The following is a 21618-nucleotide window of genomic DNA, read 5'->3' on the forward strand; positions in this document are numbered from 1 at the left end:
TGCAGTGAACTTCTCTCTATTTACTTTCATACATTCTTCTCTTTATGTTAGACTTGGACATCAATACACCTTCCTCCTGGAGAGTGTTTTTTCACTTGGTTGACTGTTGTGAAGGGATTTCTCGTCACCATGGAAATTTTTCTGTGTTCATCCACCACTGTTGTCCTCCATGAATAGCCAGGTCTTTTTGTGTTGCTGAGTTTACCAGTGCTTTCTCACTTTCTCAGGATGTACTAAACTAAATTTTACTGCTCACAATAATGTAGAAATTTCTCAGATGGGTTTTTTTTCTGCACAGCTTAAGGATGGCTTGTTTTACCCACATGGTGAACTGCTTTAACTGTGGGGAATTACCCACACCTGCCCATGAAATAGCCTTTGAGTCAATTGTCCGGTTACTTTTAGTCTCTTTAAAAAGAGGGTGGCACATGTTAGCTGAAACTCTGAAATGCTTCATCCTTTTGGAATCAGCATACCCTCAAATACCCAACACACCTACAGATTTTGTGCAGACTCAGCTCTATGCCCATTATATAACTAAATTGGAATATTTTTCAGTAAACTGCTAAAAATCAACAATTGTGTCCAAATATAAATGGACCTAAATGTATGTCATTCTCTTACTTTACAGCTCTTCCTGAACCTAAACTGACAGTGAGCAGATCAGAGATCACAGAAACAGATTCAGTCACACTGAAATGCGAGGCTCCATCCTCTGTTCCTATGTCTCAGTGTTCTTTCTACTCTTCCACTGGAGCAACTGTTAAAGAATTGCCCTGCTTGACGACACTGACAGCAACCGAACTGCTGAAGCTGGCAAATCTCAAATCACCTGCTACTGTTGAACTGAACTGTTTTTACGCAACGCAGCGTGGAGCACCAAACTCTCCATACAGTGACTTTTCCAGCATCATCATTCAAAGTGAGTGGCTTTAGCACTGATTACTGATGGCATCTTAATGCAGAATCAACACAAGAAACACATGCTTTTAGCACGTTGCTCATGTTCACAGATATAATCCTAATGTTAATTAATGCTGCAATTCTTCAGCTCCTCTTCCACCTAAACTCATCGTTTAGAGATAGAGATTAGATGAAACTTTATTAATCCCTCGGGTGGGTTCCTCTGGGAAATTCAGTTTATCCACTGGTGATCACAGAGACAGACTCAGTCACACTCAACTGTGAGACTCCCCCATCTGTTTAAAATATAAAGTGCCTTAAGGCAACTGTTTCTGTAATTTGGTGCTCTATAAATAAAATTGGAATTGAAATATTCATACAATATCATAACAGCAGATGTTGTGTGTCGTAACATTTCAGTTTTAAATGTCACTTCAGTGGAAAATCCAAAGGATCCAAGCACGACAGATTTAACAACCATCATTCCTGATAAAACATCATCATCATAAAACATAATGTGTTTAAAGTTTGTCCACTATTCTAATTTACAAACATTAGTGTCACATACAGTAAATATTATTTAATTACACAACAGTAACAGTTCTAATTAAATCTTTGTTTTACAAAACCAAATTTACAGAAGTTCTGATTCTGTATAAAGATGTAAAGAAAAAGAAAATGCAAAGATGTAGAAATGGACTTTCTATTCCACCTCATTCTACATTTACACAGTATGCTAATCACAGATGTTTCCTGCTGTAATATTCCAGTCTTAAATTGTGTTTTTCAAAGAATGGAAGAACCACAGATTTAACCACTGTCAGACCTGGTAAAAAAAAACATCTGGGCACAAAGTTCACACAGGTATCTATCATGAACATATGTAATTGTTACAGTGTGCCTGTAATATTATTTTCTAGTTTGTCCACTACTGTTCCACATGTTATGTAATCACATAAAATAACAGGTATAAACCTATCTCTTTTCAAATTTACAAAAAAATATAAATAAATCCAGAATGCAATAATTTTTTAAATCTTATCCATCTGTATTTTATTCACAACCAAATGAATACAGTACAAGGTGAATGACTTTTTTTCTTTCATTTATACATTTATGCAGTATCCTCATCACAGATATTTTGTGCTATAACATTTCACTTTTAAATGTTTATTTAGGAGCAAATCTCAAGGATAAAAGAACCACAGATTTGACAACCTTCAATCCTGGTACAGTATCATCTGGGGAGACAGTTGATACAGGTATCCTTCATTAAAATATTTTACTGGGACAGCGTGACATTTCTTTTTTCTTTTTTTGGTATTTTTGGTATCTTTGTTGATGTTGGGTTTTTTTTTTGTTTGTTTCAAGTTTGTCCACTACTCTGTTTTTAAAACACTGGTGCCACATAAATGTTATCTAATTACAAAACAGTGACAGATGTGAATTTATCTTTGTTTTACAACCCAGAATCCGAAAAAGTTATAATGCTGCGTAAGCTTTAGATAAAAACTAAATGCAAAGATTTACAAATGTCATTGTTTTTATTAACAATGAATAAAAGAAACTAAAAGTGAGTGACTTTCTATTATACCTCATTATACATTTATACAGTATCCTAATCACAGATGTTTCCTGCTGTAATATTCCAGTCTTAAATTTGTGTTTAGGAACAACTTCAAAGGATGGAAGAACCACAGATTTAACCACTGTCAGACCTGGTAAAACATCATCTGGGCACAACGATCACACAGGTATCTGTCATGAACGTATGTCATTGTGACACTGTAATATTATTTTCTAGTTTGTCCACTACTGTTCCACATAGGATCAGTGATGGGAATAACGGCGTTACTAACGGCGTTACTTTTTTCAGTAACGAGTAATCTAACTAATTACTATTCCTATTGTTACAACGCCGTTACACTTACTAACAAGAAAACGCGTTATTATTTTTCAACAAACAGACAGTTGAAGCTGTGTTCAGCTTACCACATCTTATATCAGTTGCGCGAAAGTAGTTGTAAGTAATCTGGACGCTACAGCTTTAAGCAGCTGTGCGCGCTCCGCAGACGATAATCATGATCACTGTCTAGCACAACACCTGGAGCTAAGGGGGCAAAACAATCGCATGAGTGATGAATAAGTGATGATAAACAATATATACGCAGCGTTTTTTTCTCAATAGTTTCGTCACGTTTACTGTCTAAGGACAGCGCTAGCAAGCGCTCTCTGCTTATGACCCCACAAAAAAACAGAGGACGTTTTAGGAGTGATGGCGAGTGAGAGAGAGAGAGAGAGAGAGAGAGAGTGAGCGAGAAAGAGCAGAAAAAGAGAGAGAGAGAGAGTTTTGAGAGATTTGTAACGTTTAGCGTGTTTGGAGTGTGTAATTAATGTGTTGTCTTGTGTAGTTAGTGTGTAGTGTTGTGGATAGTTTTGTGTTGTGTGTCAGAACAATGAGACGACTGCTGTCTCCAGATAGAAAAAGGAGTGATACACCTGCTTTCAGGCCTGCAGGTATCAGGCTGTGATGTGCTCCTTTATAGTGGACAATTATTACAATTACAATTATTGTTTTGGAGTGGCACAAATAATTTTTGTGGCATCTTATTGAATGCAGAACAGCTGATTGTTCTGTAAATAGTTTGAAATGGTTACTTTAAAAAATCAAGGTAAAAGGTAAACGGATGCAAATAACTTTGCTGTTTGCAAAACTTGTGCATAGGATTTTAAAATTGACAATTTATATTTGCATTTAAAGTTATGAAATATGATTCATTTAACATGTTTGTGGTTGTTACAGTAAAAAAATATAACTTTTTCTACTCTGATTTTATGTTTTTTTTCTGATTTTAGATCAATTGTGTTAATACAGTATGTCTAAATGAAAACATGACTGTAAATTTAGACACGTGAGGTTGTGCTGAAAAGAATGATGCCAAACAAGGCAAAGTACATCGTTTTTAAAGGTAAAATGTGGAGGGAAAATCAAAAGTAGTTAAAAATGGCCAAGTATAACCTGGACCCCAGAGGGTTAAACATTTTTTTTAAAGTAACGCAATAGTTACTTTTCAAGTAATTAGTTACTTTTAGAATATTGTAACTCAGTTACTAACTCAGTTACTTTTTTGAAGAAGTAACTAGTAACTCGAATTAATTATTTTTCAAAGTAACTTGCCCAACACTGCATAGGATACATGTTATATAATCTCATAAAAAATAACAGGTATAAGTCTATCTTTGTTTTCAAACTCTAAATTTACAAATAAAAATAAATCTCTATGTGATGGTGTGTTATTTTGAAAAAAAATCTCAAAATGTAACCAACATTTTAAATTATCATCTTAGAAATGGTTACTCCATTATCTATGGTAAACAATTTGTTAATGGTTGGTTTCACTGTCTCAGTCGCCATCTCAGCTTTGTCTCAGTCTTAGTTTTGTGGAATTGAAAATTGGAATTGAAATATTCATACAATATCATAACAGCAGATGTTGTGTGTCGTAACATTTCAGTTTTAAATGTCACTTCAGTGGAAAATCCAAAGGATCCAAGCACGACAGATTTAACAACCATCATTCCTGATAAAACATCATCATCATAAAACATAATGTGTTTAAAGTTTGTCCACTATTCTAATTTACAAACATTAGTGTCACATACAGTAAATATTATTTAATTACACAACAGTAACAGTTCTAATTAAATCTTTGTTTTACAAAACCAAATTTACAGAATTTCTGATTCTGTATAAAGATGTAAAGAAAAAGAAAATGCAAAGATGTAGAAATGGACTTTCTATTCCACCTCATTCTACATTTACACAGTATGCTAATCACAGATGTTTCCTGCTGTAATATTCCAGTCTTAAATTGTGTTTTTCAAAGAATGGAAGAACCACAGATTTAACCACTGTCAGACCTGGTAAAAAAAACATCTGGGCACAAAGTTCACACAGGTATCTATTAGGGGTGCAACGATACTCGTATCGATATCGAACCGTTCGATACAGTGCTTTCGGTTCGGTACGCATATGTATCGAACAATACAACATTTTTAATTTATTTTATCAACTTTCCTTCTGACGATGCTGTCTGTGTTGAGCGCTCAGTGGATCTGCGCTCGACAGTGCAGCCTAGGCGGAGTAGTCGAACACAGATTCACTGAGCGCAGGGCAAGCTAGCTAGACAGAAGTTAAGCTCGTTGCAACATGGCAAATTGAACCTCCCCCACCCTCATTCAGATCTGGCGTTTGGAACTATTTTGGTTTTCATGTGATGTATGACCCTGAAGGTAAGCGTGTCATGGACAAAAGTAAAACAGTATGTTGGATGTGCCAGCAATGCTCAATTGGTGGGAACTAGTGTGTTAGCGCAGTTAGCTCGTTAATGTGTTGACGTCTTCCAGCCCCACTCATGAGGCGATCCGCGGTAGCTCGTTAACGGAGATTTGCCGTGTTGTGACCTTAACGTCATTTCAGATTAACGCTGACAGCACTAGTGGGAACACAACCAATATGACTGCACATTTACTCCGACATCATCCTAGTGCAAAGACAAGTGGAAGCAGACAAAAACAAGCACGCATGCTACAAACTTTACCCGAGTCATTTAGACAGCCGTTAGCACATGATTCTCCTTATGGGGACCTGATATGTTTAATATGCTGCTGAGAATATAGCCCAGAAGAAGCGTATAGTATAGCTTTTATTTTGGAAAGAGACATTTCTCCATAATAAACTCTCTTTTCCAAAGATGAATGATTCCTCAATCAGATACAGGGCTCGCAAAATCGCTAGCCCGACGTCCTGGGGCTTTTTTCCAGTCGGGCTACCAAAATCTATCTCTGCCCTGCCCGTCGGCCTATCGTAGGAAGGAAAAATATATGTCAATGCTTTTGCATTCTTTCGGAAATGTAGCTGGGTAATTATGTCATTGGCATCGGCCACTGTCAATATGTGACATACTGAAATCGCGTTTGAATTTGCGCTTGTTTTTTGCTTTTCACTTTGCAATCGCGTGAACTGTGTATAGAAAGCGACAGTACTGATTGGTGAGTGATGATAATTTGCGCACCAATTCCTCTGACATCGTCTTATCAATCGTTAGCTTACTATGCAAACATGACAAGTGAAATCTCCTGCAGCTTAAACATGTGAGAGGTTGATCGCGCAGAGAATCGCTGAGCGTTATGTTAGTGCGTGTGTAAAAGCAGCAGGATATATATTTTAGTTCTGCTGAGCCAAATAAGACAGGTCAGGGTGAAGAAGTGACAAAACGGAAAGGTTATGACAAATCAGACTATAAGGCAAAAAGAAAGTGCAGCTTTATGGTTTCATGGACAAAAGAATTTCTGTGGCTGCAATATGACGAGCTAAATAACCAGGGCTGCACATAAGTGGTCCGCAGGTGCGCATTCGCTGTCAAAATAAAAACCCGCACAAGATAAGAAGTTGCAACGCGTGTTTGCGTACATAAGATTTTCAGGAGGAGGACAGACATTTGTTTAGAACGCTTAAAGATGTCGAAGAAGCTCCTTTAAGCAATTACTGTGATGTTCCTCCACCTCCAAAGAAATGTCAGAAGGAGTCCGAACCACAAAAGAAGCACGTATTCTCGGAAAAGTGGTTGCAGGAGGTGAGCTGGCTTCAAACAAATGATGAACGCACAGAGATGTGGTGCAGAATGTGCCGTGAAAATTTAATAAATGACAAATTAATAAAAAGGCATGAACATTTTTTTTGTATCGAAAAAATATCGAACCGTGACACCAAAGTATCGAACCGAACCGAACCGTGAATTTTGTGTATCGTTGCACCCCTAGTATCTATCATGAACATATGTAATTGTTACAGTGTGCCTGTAATATTATTTTCTAGTTTGTCCACTACTGTTCCACATGTTATGTAATCACATAAAATAACAGGTATAAACCTATCTCTTTTCAAATTTACAAAAAAATATAAATAAATCCAGAATGCAATAATTTTTTAAATCTTATCCATCTGTATTTTATTCACAACCAAATGAATACAGTACAAAGTGAATGACTTTTTTTCTTTCATTTATACATTTATGCAGTATCCTCATCACAGATATTTTGTGCTATAACATTTCACTTTTAAATGTTTATTTAGGAGCAAATCTCAAGGATAAAAGAACCACAGATTTGACAACCTTCAATCCTGGTACACTATCATCTGTGGAGACAGTTGATACAGGTATCCTTCATTAAAATATTTTACTGGGACAGCGTGACATTTCTTTTTTCTTTTTTTGGTATTTTTGGTATCTTTGTTGATGTTGGGTTTTTTTTTTTGTTTGTTTCAAGTTTGTCCACTACTCTGTTTTTAAAACACTGGTGCCACATAAATGTTATCTAATTACAAAACAGTGACAGATGTGAATTTATCTTTGTTTTACAACCCAGAATCCGAAAAAGTTATAATGCTGCGTAAGCTTTAGATAAAAACTAAATGCAAAGATTTACAAATGTCATTGTTTTTATTAACAATGAATAAAAGAAACTAAAAGTGAGTGACTTTCTATTATACCTCATTATACATTTATACAGTATCCTAATCACAGATGTTTCCTGCTGTAATATTCCAGTCTTAAATTTGTGTTTAGGAACAACTTCAAAGGATGGAAGAACCACAGATTTAACCACTGTCAGACCTGGTAAAACATCATCTGGGCACAAAGATCACACAGGTATCTGTCATGAACGTATGTCATTGTGACACTGTAATATTATTTTCTAGTTTGTCCACTACTGTTCCACATAGGATCAGTGATGGGAATAACGGCGTTACTTTTTTCAGTAACGAGTAATCTAACTAATTACTATTCCTATTGTTACAACGCCGTTACAGTTACTAACAAGAAAACGCGTTATTATTTTTCAACAAACAGACAGTTGAAGCTGTGTTCAGCTTACCACATCTTATATCAGTTGCGCGAAAGTAGTTGTAAGTAATCTGGACGCTACAGCTTTAAGCAGCTGTGCGCGCTCCGCAGACGATAATCATGATCACTGTCTAGCACAACACCTGGAGCTAAGGGGGCAAAACAATCGCATGAGTGATGAATAAGTGATGATAAACAATATATACGCAGCGTTTTTTCCTCAATAGTTTCGTCACATTTACTGTCTAAGGACAGCGCTAGCAAGCACTCTCTGCTTATGACCCCACAAAAAAACAGAGGACGTTTTAGGAGTGATGGCGAGTGAGAGAGAGAGAGAGAGAGAGAGAAAGAGCAGAAAAAGAGAGAGAGAGAGTCTTAGTTTTGTGGAACTGAAAAAGTAAGATTTTCTTGTTTATGTGCTCTTGCTGCAAAACAGATGTACTGATATTGAAACTGGTGGTTTCAACTGGTTGTGGAGTTGCTGTGGGTGTTGTCTTACTGGGATGTGTACTTGTGAGGAATCTGAAAAGAATTGGTGAGAAATGCTGTTTACTTTTATTTATCTTTTAATGATCTTCAAATACATTTTTTATTTAAATATTGATGCTGCTTTTCTTACACAAAATTGAGAATTAGAAAAAATTATTTTAAAAACAAATTGTATCAAGGTTTTTCCACTTTTATTTTTACAAAAAAAAATTGTATTGGGCATGGAAGCTCATAGTTTTGCGTGTTGTAGCATTATAATTCTAAAGTAAATATCTCAAGCCTAAATTACAGCTCATGTCATATGACTTAAAACTTAAGCTTCTGTGTCTACTGATCAGAACTGGTTTGTTTAGTTTTACTTTAGTATTTCTTTTCTCCAATATTTCCTTATGGATCATGAAAGTTGTTTGATCAGCAATTACTTTTATGTTTTCTTTTTTTTTTTTAATAGTTCCAGTAAATTCTGTTACCAGCAGGTAAGACATGCTTTAACCTTTTCTGCAACTGTTTCCAATGGTTTCTGTATTATGTCCATGAAAATAACTGTCTGGTCGTTTTTTCTTGTAGCTCACAAGCCCACTGCACTGGTAATGTAAACGCTAAGTGACTTTAAGCTTTTTGCAATTCTTACCTATAGTATATACTATGTTTATGTTTATACTATTTTTTTTTTTTTACTTTCAATTGTAGATGGCTTAATGAACACAACACATCTTGGACAAGTGGTAATTAAAAACAAAAGCTCTCAATATAACATTCTGAGTTAGTGGCTCTGAAAAGTATCTGGACACTTCAAGCTGTGGCAGATGGGTACTTTTTGAAGTAATTTTTAAAAAAATCCTTTAACCCCTTTCAAAATACTGAAATTCACGTAGTGTCAATGGAATGACATGTTTGCACTATGTCATTCTAGTCACAAATAGGCTTTGTGACTAGAGAAATTTTAAACTGTGAGCAGTCACATGTATTTTCAGATAACATTTATGAGTAGGGATGGGAATCACTTCTTGCAGAGAACTGGTTGTACCTTTGAATTGTTACTCTGCTTGCCTGTAAATTTGATTAAAGGTCCCACTTATACTATAATCATCTGATTTCAGTCCATGTGTTAGAGGTGAACGATAGTGACACAGTCTACAATTCAGATTTGGACCTTACTTTTATTTTTGTTGAACAAATGGACAAGAGTGCAATGGTAAAATGCATACTCCATCCAGAATAGAAACAACTGCATTATAGTGCAAATAGAACTTCGGCTCTTTACAAGTATGCTAATGATAAGCTAGCCAAGAATCCATAGTGACATTAAATCTGAGTGGATGCCAACTGCAGCAGCAGTGAGACCCTGAACTTCAACAGGTAAAAAAAGCAATGATGAACAGTAAGGCTGGACATCATTTCTACCACCTGTTCATGTTTCTAAAGGAGAATCACTACTGAAGTCTCTTTGTGCTGGGTTTTGTGTTGTCAGAAGTGTTGCGTTCATACCGATTCATTAACCTCCTAGGACCTGGCGTCCACATATGTGGATATCACATTTTGGGTTATTTAGACCAAAATACTAAATTTTGCTCTACAAGGGCCTGATATCCACTTACAAGGACATTATACTGCTTCTGTTCTATCAAAATTTTAAACGAATATCTTCATATGTGGCTCTCATTTTTCTTAAAAACAAAAATAAGGAAAAAAAAATCTGGTAATTCTTTGTTTTTACATTCATCGGGCCCCAATATGTCCAAATATCAAAGAGAAATTAAAAATGCATGCTGTGGAAGAGTTCGGGTCTTAGGAGGTTAAGACAAAGATTGCATGTGTCTCCTCATTAGTATAGGCGGGTCATCCCCTTTGTCCCCAGACTCTGCTTCCACCACAGAAGACATGCCAGTGGGATTGAGGAGATCCTCGAAGTATTCCTTCTGACAATTCTGACAATTTTCACAGCTGAAGTCAGCAGCACTCCACCCACACTATACACAGTGCAGCTAGAACACTGCTTTCTTCTCCTGAGTTGCCTGACGGTTTGCCAGAATCTCTTCGAGGCAGTCCGAAAGTCTTTTTCCATGGCCTCGCCAAACTCCTCCGACACCTGAGTTTTTGCTTCAGCCATCATCCGTGCTGCATTCCACTTGGCCTGTCAGTATCAGCTGCCTCTGGAGTCCCACAGGCTAACCAAGCCCAGTAGGACTCCTTCTTCAGCTTGGTGGCTCCCCTCACCTCTAGTGTCCACCATTTGGTTCGGGGATTACCACCACAACAGGCACCAACTACCTTGCTGTCGCAGCTCAGTGCAGCCGCTTTGGCAATGGAGGTGCTGAACATGGTCCATTTGGACTCAATGTCCCCAGTCTCCCTCGGAATGCTGTTGAATCTCTGCCGGAGGTGTGCATTGAAGATCTCGCGGACCGGGGCCTCTGCTAGACGTTCCCAGCACACCCTCACTGTACATTTGCGCGCACCAGGTCTGTCCAGCGTCCTCCCTCGCCACCTGATCCAACTCACCACCAGGTGGTGATCAGTCGACCGCTCAGCCCCTCTCTTTACCCGAGTGTCCAAAACATATGGCTTAAGGCCTGTTGATACGATTACAAAATCGATCATCGACCTGTGGCCTAGGGTTCAGATCCGGAAGGCCGTCCCTCCCAATCACGCCCTTCTTGCTGTCATTGCCCATGTGAGCATTGAAGTCTCCCAGTAGGACAACAGAGTCCCCAGGAGGAGCACCCTCCAGTGCCACACCTAGGGACTCCAAGAAGGTACTCTGAAGTGCCGCTTGGCATAAATGTTACCTTCCCTGACCCAAAGGCAAAGGGAACAAACTCTCTCCTACTCTGGGAGAAACCCCATCATACCAGCACCAAGCCGAGGGGATACCAAAATACCCACCCCAGCCCACCGCTGGGCATTGCTTTTAAGAAAACTTTCAGTGTAATACTTTTGTTTTGTTTTTTTGAGTCATGACCCCAGCACTAATCATAACAAGGAGGGGAAATACCTCCAGTATGCACAAACAGAGATCAGTGATGTACACGATTTCCACACTCAGTAATTATTAGAGTCAATCCATAGAAGAACATTTTTGGCATTGTTTGGGTTATTATGTTACATGTTTGATTTGTATAAGATGTTATGAGGGAAATATATGCTGCATGTCAATTTGTGTCAGGTAGGATGAACATTGTACATGTGTGGTAGGGGGATAGAATGAGCCAGCACAGCACTGGAAATGTGTGCTGTACAGCAAACAGTTTTTTGAGCGTGACATCATGATATGATAGCTTTGTTAGTCAGAAATAAACCTGGAGAGCTCACATTAAGAAGTGGAAGAATTATTTTTTCAAAGTTTGGGACAGAAATTCGCCATTACAATAAAATTGTAATTAAGGAGTCTGAATGATTTCTGAGCTGTCTAAAAATCAGAAAGTTTGCCTCAGATTTATTTTTTCTCTCCTGAGCCTAGGCAACATCCCTTTTTTTGAGGATACTGGATAGCTGAGGAGAAAGCAAGGACTGTTTTGGGAGTCAGATGGGCACATGTTTATTTATAATTTTGATAAACGCATCATTAAAGAATTTCCATGCCAGCTCTATAACAGTGATGTGGAGCTGATTCTATTCCAGTTATAGTTCCATAAATCACGAGAGAAAGCTTGATCACAGAAATGGTTAAAAGTTCATTTAAACACTATTTGTGCAGCTACCACACAGTGGCCACTGATATCATTTCCAAATCTTAGGTAATAAATATAATCTTAAATGCTTATATGCTGATTATATTGGAGAGGCCCAGACTTCAGTGTAAAACTAGGTTGCAGGCTGACAGGAAATTGCATGCTTTTGCAGAGCGAGCTTTTGCAGCTAGAAAGTGTGGTGTGACGTAGAGAGCAAGTATATAAATAACTAGGCTTCCGTTTGTGCTTCAGACCTGGGGTTGTGTGTTTTGTGCACAGGTCTCCATATCCCGGATATGTAAAATAAAGATCATTTTTTAAAGTAAAAAGACCAGTTTTGAGCCGTGTCTTTCTTGGCCCTAAAGAATCCAAAAGAATTTAACACAAACCAGAGTCTCAGTTAAAAATAAATAATTTTCTGGGCATTTAAGATTTGGGTGAGTTTTAGCTGTAAATTAGTGTTAAGTCAAATTGTTGAATGTTGTCATTGTGTTTCTTAAATTTGTAAAGTCTTAGTTCAAACTATAGGATCAAAGGCATTCCTTTGTCTGACCACCTCCCCAGCCAAGGTTCTGGGAGGAGGCTGTAGTGTTTTATCACAGACACATCCCATGTGAAGATTCTGTTTGTTGTTTGGTAAACGTCCTGCCCTTTTATGACTTCACCTTTGTTGTGTATGGTGTACCAATACAGGAATTGAACCATATACTGGGTGTGGGGAGATTACCCCCTTATGACCAAGGATGTTGTGATCAGGAGGACACACACACACACACACACACAGTGTCTTGGAGCAATTAGTTTTGTAGACATAGACTTAAACTCTCTGAGGAACAGAAGACAACCAGTTAAAATCTCCAGCCAGGAGAATTTCATTAAGTTCCATATGAAACATCACAGAAGTTTGGTGTTGAAGTGTCCAAATTCTTTATGGGGCCAATTTCCAGTATGTGTATTATAAGGGTATCAGGTTAAATGTATTGTTACAAATAATGTTTTTCACTATTCCAAGTTTCCCATCATCTCTTCAATAATTATCCTCTCACTTCTGCCTTATTTTGCTTTTTCAAACTAGTCCCCTCCAGGAAACGAGCAATCATACTCTATATTCACCTCAGTACCTGCTGCTGATCCAGGTGAGCTTCTTTGTATCCTTATTTGTAAGAATGTAAACGATACAATTAAATGGCAAGTTCTATAAAACCTCAAAAACCCTTTTCTATAACATGCTTCGCATTAAAGATTTTCCTTTTCAGTTGCAGATTCTACTCAAGAAGATGGACAGCAACTTCAAAACAATGAAGTAAGTCTGTCACAAGCAGAGGTAGCAAAAGTATAGACATTCTTAAGCAGAAGTGTTAAAGAAATTAACACTGGAGACAGTGGAGAAAAAAAAAGAAAACAAGATGTACATTTGCAAACATTTTGTGAGATCTCGTGTTACTTCTGTGAGGTCCCACAAGTCCATGCACTTCCAGGTCAGTACTGAGACCTTGGAATCAACCATAGCGATGGAAGACAAACACGTGCGGCTTTGCCTAAATATGACAACATTAAATCAGTGCTTGGCAGTACACATGGTTTTTATAATTAAAGATTTCTGAAGACAGTTCTTAGTGTAAGCAGGCAGAGTCGTCACAAGGAGTACTCTGACCTGGCAGTTTTGGTTGAATTCATTAACTACCACCTGAAGTACTTTGAAGCTCCAATATCAAGTACAATAAATGCAGGGGGGAAAAGCATTTCTCAATCTCTTGCCAAACTTTTGCAGGATCTTGCAAAAGTACATCTTTTTGTTTTTTTCTCCCATGTCCCTTGCAAGGCTCTGTACATTTGAAATTATCTGCCTCATAAAAATATTATACCCTTATCCTCACTCCTCTTCTATAGCTAGCTAGATGCTGAAGTACCATGATCACAATTTGTGCCCATCTGCACTTGTCCCGGTGTTTTGCCATAAAAAGCACTGGCCCACTTTAACACCTATGGCGCTATAAATAATGCAAAAATACAGTAAATGCAGTAATGTGAAATAATAACTCCCTTCAAATGTCCTAAAACAAAAGTAACAAGCCAGTTTTGAAAATGTAAGATGCAGAAAGTGTTAGTTGTGTTAAAATGTAAGGAGTAAAAGTGAAAAGATGTTAGAAAAATAAATGCTTAAGTAAAATACAGATACCTTAGAAGTATTTGTACTTTGTTACTTCCCACCTCTACTCACAAGGGTAACATTATATCTGCTGGTCATATAAGTTAATAGGTAATACAGTTTATTTTCTCCCCCCCAGTCTGACATATACCATTTGTACTCAACGATCCCCAAGGAGCCAGCTACATCAGCCCTGAAGAGTATGGTGTATAGCACTGTGAACCCTATGTACACCTCTGTGAACTCCGTGTAAACTGCAAATAAAAATTGTTTTAACTTGACTGCCTTAAGACAGTTTGCTAGCATAAATGTTAAATTCCTGATTAAATTAAAATGTTAAAACAAGTGTTGTTTTCTAATGTGTCTATTTTATGCTCAACACATTTTTTGTAATGTTTCATTTTTTGATATATTTTGTTTTTCCTCCAGGACTGTATATACAGTAAATAGCATCGCATTTATATTCATTGTCTGCAATACAGCTACACAAACTCACCCACACAAAAAAGTAGCTTAATGTGTAAATGATGGAAAATATTTATTTGCATTTATTCATCAGCTTTCCTAAACATGTAGTTACGAGTATGTGGTCACCTTGACAAATGGCTGAACACATCAATGCCACATTCTTCAAACACACTGCTCTTATTCATGCATCTTGTACTTTTCTTAAATATAATTTGCTTAAAAAAACAGAATAAAGCCATTTAATATTTTCCAATGTCTCGCTACTATTTTACATGATCCATTACAGACATCAAAGCAAATTTAGTAAAACAAATAAATTTTACTAAATAAATTGTTTTAACAAATCATTACTGTTTTCCTGACACAACAAATAATCAAACATTTAATGTCTTCCTGTGCACAAAGGCCCTTGTCTTAGACTTTGAGCAAAGCACTCTCACTTGTTGAGAGGCATTCTACGTTTCTTTCTTCTAATAAATTCAGCACACATGTAGAGCAATTTTGCAAACTCTATTTGGTATGCTTTGCTGTGCGCTGATCAAAGTCACCAAGCACTCCTGTTATTCTCATTTTCTTTTGTTCTCTGCATTAATGGATGTGTCTCAGTGCTACTGATTTTGTCTTTGTAGAGTGCTGCCTGTATTAGACGTATGAGCAAATTCATGTTTTTATGTGTCTATAAGCTTCTTCTCATTGAATTAGTCCTTACTGATTTCCACTGCAGCTGCTATTGGTCACCTGCTGATGGTCGCTGTTATCAGAGGCAGCAGAGCTGCTGCTAGGGGACCAGAGAAGCGTGTTGCTGAACCACACTCCATGGCATTTTCCTGTAAGGTACACAATCAATTGTCATATTGCAGTACACGTGCTTTTTAGTAAACTTATCAGCTGTATTTGGCTATGACAGTACTGAATATAACTTTAGATAACTTTTTTAATAATGTTAACTTGACCCATATAATGTTATTTATATATAGAAACAAAGTGAAATAATTATTCAGTGACATGGATGAGAACGATCGCCCTTGGAATTGCAATGTACACGTGAAAAATACAGATGTGGACAATCAGGATTTCAAAAAAACAAAGAAACCAACCCTCTAAAATTCTGGGATGAGTTAACAATTCATAGCTGAAAATTTTAAATATAAGATTTATGTACATTTTTATTAACAGATTAGTTTTTAAACATTTAATGCTAGAAGAGGATATGCCATCATCACTCCACATTGTGTTTGGACTGGCCTTTCATATACTACTGTAGCCCACATCTTAAAAGAAGCAAGCCAGTGGGTTAAAAATCAAGTACCAGCTCCCTATTACTACTACCACTTTAACTACTATCTCTAAAGCTAACTTACTATTATATTATTATAACATTATTATGTTGTTCTTACAGAAAGAAAACAGTTTCAGTGATGTTATATGGAATTATATTACCATTATCACATTTTCATAGAGTAGCACATAACCTTATTTGTATTTCCTTTACTGTCAGCTTTCACTGTATTGATGTTGACCCGCATACATACAGATAGTGTGTGCAGATAACCACTTTCACATACCTCAGGGTGGAAAGGATGACATGATTCAGGCTTTTTTCTGTCCTTCTGATACTTCAGTCTCTCACATTTTAGTGACTCATTGTGTTCAAAGGAGTCAAGGGTGTAAGAATAAATCAACAAGATATGGTGCTAAGTTTGAAACCCAACTAACATGCATTAAACCTCACTTACCCTAAACCACAACTTCAAATTTAACCCTAAGTGTAATCATCTCAATAGTAAACCCCTCAAGATGAAATTCATAATGATCACTTTTTCTCACAGCCAGCTAAACATATTTAGGAAAAAAAAAAACTTTCAGCTATTTTGTTTCAGTTCATGAAATGTCTCTGCTTCATACAGAAAGGATATATATGATCTCAATGGGATCCATTGTCACTGGAGGAGCACTGCTGCAGTCACACTTATTATCCACAACAACCATGAACAGGTTGCTGCTGGGAATCTGCTGTATGACAAAAGATCTGCAGCACAAACACAAAGTCAAATTTTTAAAAAAAGTTTAATGTTGGTTAAATATAATCAGATGATACTATTAGATTATTATTTCATGATTAATAGACAGTTCACTTTGCAGCACCTGATGCAGCCGTCGCACTCAATGTTTCCAGTTGTTTCTTTGATGGTGCGTTCAGACACAAATGCAGGGTATTCTGTATCACATGGTACCATCATGGTTTTACCCCGAGATCTCTGAGCTGAACGTGAAACAGAGCAGGTTTAACTGAAACACAGAGGCTTTACAAAATCAGCATTAAGCAGAAGAGGTTTTCTTTCTGCCGCTCATACTTTCCAAATATTCTCCCTCTCTCAGATCTCAAATGCCTATAAATCATCACAAAGTTACAGTTACCTTTAACTGAGAGATCAATATTCCACCAGCTGTACAGGTTAAATTCTAGCAGGAAACTAAGAGAAAAGCAGAAACATAAAACATAATCAGTGTTTGTGATGAAAGTTATGAGAACAGAGTAAACAATACTAAACAAATATTTTATCAAAAATTCTTACATGACAAGTTCAGTCAGAAGCCATTTAACTACAGAAAATGGCTAAAAGACAAAGAAAAGATAAGGTCAGCTTTTTTATTTGCTTTGTTTTGTATTGATTGTTGTAAATGCTGTAGTTCATTTTCCACTTGTTCAACATGCATCAGCAGCATGCTAATGATAACCACAAACTGAAATATGTTCGATGGCCAGTGGTTTAGTTTGAGGACATATGCAACTGTAGATGTTGTGAACCACAGATTATAAATATCCTTTTACTTCTCTTCCTCTAAACGCTGTCTGTTGCACACTTACATCTGACAAAGTGCGTGCACTGTCACTGCTCCCAGCATACTCTCTGCAAAGGGCCTGGTAGTCATAAAGAGTGATCCTGAAACACACACAGCACAGTGAAGGTCTTAATAAACATCCGATCTCATCATCATCGTCGTTTATTTACATAGCACTTCGAAAACACACCTGGTAGACCAAAGTGCTGTACAATAAAAATATAAATATAGTAATAAAATAGCAAAAACCAAACATAGCAATAAAATGAATAAAAATGTCAGTTACCCACAGAGTCAAAAGCCAGGGAGTAAAAATAGTTTTTTTTTATCTGGACTTAAAAACTGGCACTGATGTAGCCTGTCTAATATGGAAAGGAAGAGTATTTCAAAGCATCGAAGCCGAAATAGAGAACACTCGGGCTTCTCTAAGTTTCAGCCGTGACTTAGGGACTGAAAGCAACAGCTGCTCAGCTGACCGAAGTGAACGAATGGGGACGTGGGGCTTCAACAAAACAGACAACACAAAAAGTCCAGTTTGAGAGATAAGATTTTAACCACAAAAGTGCCGAACCAGAAATTCCCGCACAGTGGTGTAAGCGGGAGATCAGCAAATCGTGATCCACTGTGTCGAACGCAGCGGTCTTGTCCAACAAGACAAGCACTGCATATTTACCACGGTCTGTCGCTGTCAGAATGTCATTCATAACTTTTACGAGGGCTGTCTCCATACTGTAAAAGGGCTTACAGCCGGACTGAAAGATCTCAGACAATTGAGAGTCATTCAAATAGTTCATCAACTGAGTATAAACAATCCTTTCTAGGATCTTACTCAGAAAGGGAAGCTTAGAGATGGGTCTAAAATTTGACATGACTGAGCTGTCTAACCCTGGTTTCTTAAGTAAAGGATGTATGACTGCATGCTTAAATTTGTTAGGTACTTAACCAGACAAAATACTAGTATTAATGATGTTCAGAATGTGTGGTCCGATGGTAGGAAATACCTTTTTGAGAAAGCGGGGAGGAACAACATCATTTGGAGAGCCACACGGCTTAGATTTCAACACAGTTTCACTAAAACAGGTAAAACCATTGGTAGAAAAGCAAGGACCATGCATGCCAGATCAGCAGAGGTCTCAACCTAGCAACCTTGTCCACAAAATAATTAAGAAACTTATTGCACATAACCTGAGAAGAGTGCAAAAGAACATAGCCTTCTGTATTAAGTACATAATTTATAGTGTTATAGAATACACGAGGGTGATGCGAGTTGGCAGCAATAAGTTGAGAAAAATAGGAGTACTTGGCAGCCTTTGTTGCTCTCTGATAGACGTTCACAACCGTGAAGGAGAGTGGCCCAGTTCGCACAAACAGAGTTGAAAACTGGTGTGGCGTGTTGAAGGGGATAGCTGCTTAAAGTCAAGATGTGCCTTATTGTCATATATAGCAACATGTTTTTTAGCCTTTGAGTTTAATTTATTAGGTTAAAGCTCAACCAGTTGTTTAACTGTGTCTCAAACCTTTTGAAGGATCCCATTTGTAGCAGTTTGTTCATAACAGCACCTTCCACCTCTCCAAAGAAAAGCCCTGTCTGAGAGAGAAATGATGTCAAAGCACACCAGAAAGCATAAAAAATGATTTTAATTTCTTTAATTGTGTTTTATTTAAGCAGCATTAAGCATTCACAAAGAAACATGAGATGCAAGCTGGCTTTTTAGGGCATCAGCATGTAAATAGCGTCTACCACAGCGAGGTGGTAACCACTGAGAAGTGGTCAGCTAAATGTTATGTAGTTATTTCAGTACAGCAAGCCGGAGCTATTTGTTCTTGGTCTGCAGCTGAAGGTTATGTGAATGCTCTGATGCACACAATGTAGAGCACTTATATTACCAGATGTTACTTAATGTTACTAAACTTGGGATTTTCTAAAGTGGTAAATGCATAGTTCACTCTTCCACTTTAATATTTCCTTTTGACACTAATGCATTTCAAGACTCAATGGAAAGCCTTTAAAGGAAGAACTTAATGAATAAATATCATAAAGAAAATTTCTATGCCTAAATATGTAATAGAAAAAATTGCTAGATTTTAAATTTATATCTAAATTTGTGCTTTTAAAAAACAGATATACTAACACTGGACAAAGGAAGGTCAAAATCTAAATAGCTGAGCAATTTATTAAAAAGAAACACATTCTTCAAGGCAAAACTGGTCCTTTGATGTAGTTTAGTTGCACACAGTACCTGAGACTGTTCTTCTGTAACAAGAATAAATCCATTGTTGTCAATGAGATAACAGTTGATGTCCTGTTTGAAATGTGGATATAAAGATCATAGTCATATTTTCTTCTAATACCTTTCAGTACTCCTCAAGTCAGAATAAAGAAGCTTTCTTACCTCATTATCGCAGCTAATGCTACATTTTCCATCCAGGGCTGTACACTGAGCATATAAAGGACAGGTTAGTTTCATGCATAATCATGAGGCTCACTTTTGTATGAAAAACTGTTGTGACACTTGTTCTGTTGTTACCTGTCTGCAGGCAGTCCAGAACTTCTTCTGAAAGTATTCAAGCTTCATTTGGATCCCTACAGCTGAGAGCAAGACCAAGCAAACGTGAGCTTGGACATAGGTGAGGCTAGAAACTAATGATATAACAGAAACAAAGTCATTACCAGCAACAATTGGAGATTTCCTGTCATCGAGGAGCTGAATTGCTGTGCTTGCCAAAACCACACTTTTATTTTCTAAAGCTGGAGGAGAAAAGGAAATAAATACAGCTCAAGTTATAGTTTCTGCTCACTAGATGGCACCCTTTACCCAGCAACCTCACAATAAACCTAGTAATGGAGTTCAGTCTGGTCTTTTTTGCAGCCAGATGACTATAATAACTCGGAAATGGGTTCTGTGACAGAACATTTCAGGTTATGATGGTAAAGCCTGGCTGGATGCAGTCATTATTAACAGGGGAAAGGGGGGCAAATGTCCCGGAGAAGGAAACTGAGATCTCTACCCTCCAGATAGTAGACAGCACGTGAGCCACATTAACGGCAGGAAAGCTGTGAGGGAGATGATCCCACCAGTAAAAACCACAGTCCATAACAAAGAGAGAGACGTAGAAAGACAAGTTAATGCCTACAGCAACCAAATGAATTTGCAAAATGTACAGTGTGCAATGCTGCATTGAGATGAACTTGTATATTAGAAGATACAGGAACATTTACCAGCACTGTGGAGATAAATTCATGTTTTGTACATTTTTGTACAGGCTCATAGAGCTGATATTTCACACTCCATAATGTTCTGCATACCTGTGCTGAAGGGGATGGAGTAGACAAATGTGCCGGGAACCTGCTCTGCTGCTCTCTTGTACCACAGAGGGAAGTGATCAGCATTAAACACACCCTCCTTGTCCTCTGCTGTCAGGAAATCTCTGAGGAAGCATACAGAGTGAAACTGACGTGAAGAGCAAAGGATTAGATTCATCAAGTACAATCACAGCCTCACCTCACGCTGAATGGTTAGAGAAATGTTGAGCGGTGGCACTCACCTGTTGGAGAGCTGATCAACGGGTACAAACAGGTTGGTTCTCGAAAGACCCGTACGTGTTCCCAGAAAAGTAATCTCCACTCCTTTGTCTGAGTTTCTGTTGATCGATTTTAAAGCAGTGAGTGCATGCCACAAAAACATACCTGCGATTTGATTTTAAACACTTTCCCTGAACATTTGTGACTGATATAAGGCAGCATGTAATTTAAATTTCTCTTTGAATACAGTATTTGACAAACTGGGTATTTTTACATAAAAGTTAACTTAACACGGATGTTCCTATTAAGTTCATACTTGATTGCTTTTTAGTTAGCCATGTAATTATTCACATATGACTTCTGGTGCACTTAGTTTGATATTTTATCTGCAAAATTATTAATATGTGACAAAAAATATTCAGCAACTTTATCAAAAAGAAATTATCATCAGTTGCAAACATGCATACACATCTTACACATTATTCTAAATTCAAAGTGTTGCATGATATCCTGTAACAGTGTAATAGTTGATGAAGAAGTAAATTAGCTTCAGCTATATCAGCCAAAAACTGAATTATACAGATGTATTAATTTGAGTCTTACAAAGCATATCTTTTTAAGGTATGTATAATTCGAACAAAAGATATGTTATTTAGAATTAAA

At 37.3% G+C, this 21618-nt stretch overlaps 2 protein-coding genes across 5 annotated transcripts in view; one reads left to right on the plus strand and one right to left on the minus strand.

Annotated features, from left to right (window-relative positions):
- The first annotated feature begins 698 nt into the window (after positions 1-698).
- On the plus strand, positions 699-14397 carry LOC102798394 (uncharacterized). Of its 2 annotated transcripts, none has more exons than XM_087841313.1 (10): positions 699-922; positions 2082-2165; positions 2574-2657; positions 8248-8346; positions 8752-8776; positions 8868-8887; positions 8991-9025; positions 13047-13107; positions 13228-13274; positions 14260-14397. In XM_087841313.1, the coding sequence occupies exons 1-10, from the start codon at positions 724-726 to the stop codon at positions 14371-14373; spliced, it is 768 nt and encodes a 255-aa protein (XP_087697439.1). In that variant the 5' UTR covers positions 699-723; the 3' UTR covers positions 14374-14397. The 2 variants fall into 2 exon arrangements, with proteins under 2 accessions (XP_087697439.1, XP_006783417.3); XM_006783354.3 differs by having other exon boundaries at positions 13234-13274.
- A 251-nt stretch (positions 14398-14648) lies between these two features.
- Positions 14649-21618, minus strand: part of cacna2d3 (calcium channel, voltage dependent, alpha2/delta subunit 3) — a 38393-nt gene continuing 31423 nt past the window's right edge. Inside the window, exons 26-39 of one of the 3 annotated variants that reach the window (XM_087841314.1) lie at positions 20979-21074; positions 20740-20861; positions 20104-20181; positions 19961-20022; positions 19826-19870; positions 19673-19735; positions 18950-19020; positions 17458-17533; positions 17165-17205; positions 17007-17062; positions 16734-16851; positions 16504-16617; positions 16154-16235; positions 14649-15415 (exon numbers count right to left, since the gene is read on the minus strand). In XM_087841314.1, the coding sequence (XP_087697440.1) occupies positions 15323-15415; positions 16154-16235; positions 16504-16617; positions 16734-16851; positions 17007-17062; positions 17165-17205; positions 17458-17533; positions 18950-19020; positions 19673-19735; positions 19826-19870; positions 19961-20022; positions 20104-20181; positions 20740-20861; positions 20979-21074 (1117 nt within the window). In that variant the 3' untranslated portion in view covers positions 14649-15322. Of the gene's footprint in view, positions 15416-16153; positions 16236-16503; positions 16618-16733; positions 16878-17006; positions 17063-17164; positions 17206-17457; positions 17534-18949; positions 19021-19672; positions 19736-19825; positions 19871-19960; positions 20023-20103; positions 20182-20739; positions 20862-20978; positions 21075-21618 lie in introns of those variants that run through there. The other 2 variants (XM_035904584.2, XM_035904585.2) reach the window with 2 other exon arrangements.

Source organism: Neolamprologus brichardi, chromosome 5 (genome assembly GCF_056152115.1).
Source record: "Neolamprologus brichardi isolate AB-2024 chromosome 5, ASM5615211v1, whole genome shotgun sequence".
Taxonomy (NCBI): Eukaryota; Metazoa; Chordata; class Actinopteri; order Cichliformes; family Cichlidae; genus Neolamprologus; species Neolamprologus brichardi.

Excerpts from the sequence above, each read along its gene's own strand:
- LOC102798394 (XM_087841313.1), top strand. The coding sequence starts at position 724 with ATGTCTCAGTGTTCTTTCTACTCTTCCACTGGAGCAACTGTTAAAGAA. Across the intron at positions 2,166-2,573 it reads TGGGGAGACAGTTGATACAG|GAACAACTTCAAAGGATGGA; the intron begins GTATCCTTCATT and ends ATTTGTGTTTAG. Across the intron at positions 13,108-13,227 it reads AGTACCTGCTGCTGATCCAG|TTGCAGATTCTACTCAAGAA; the intron begins GTGAGCTTCTTT and ends TTTCCTTTTCAG.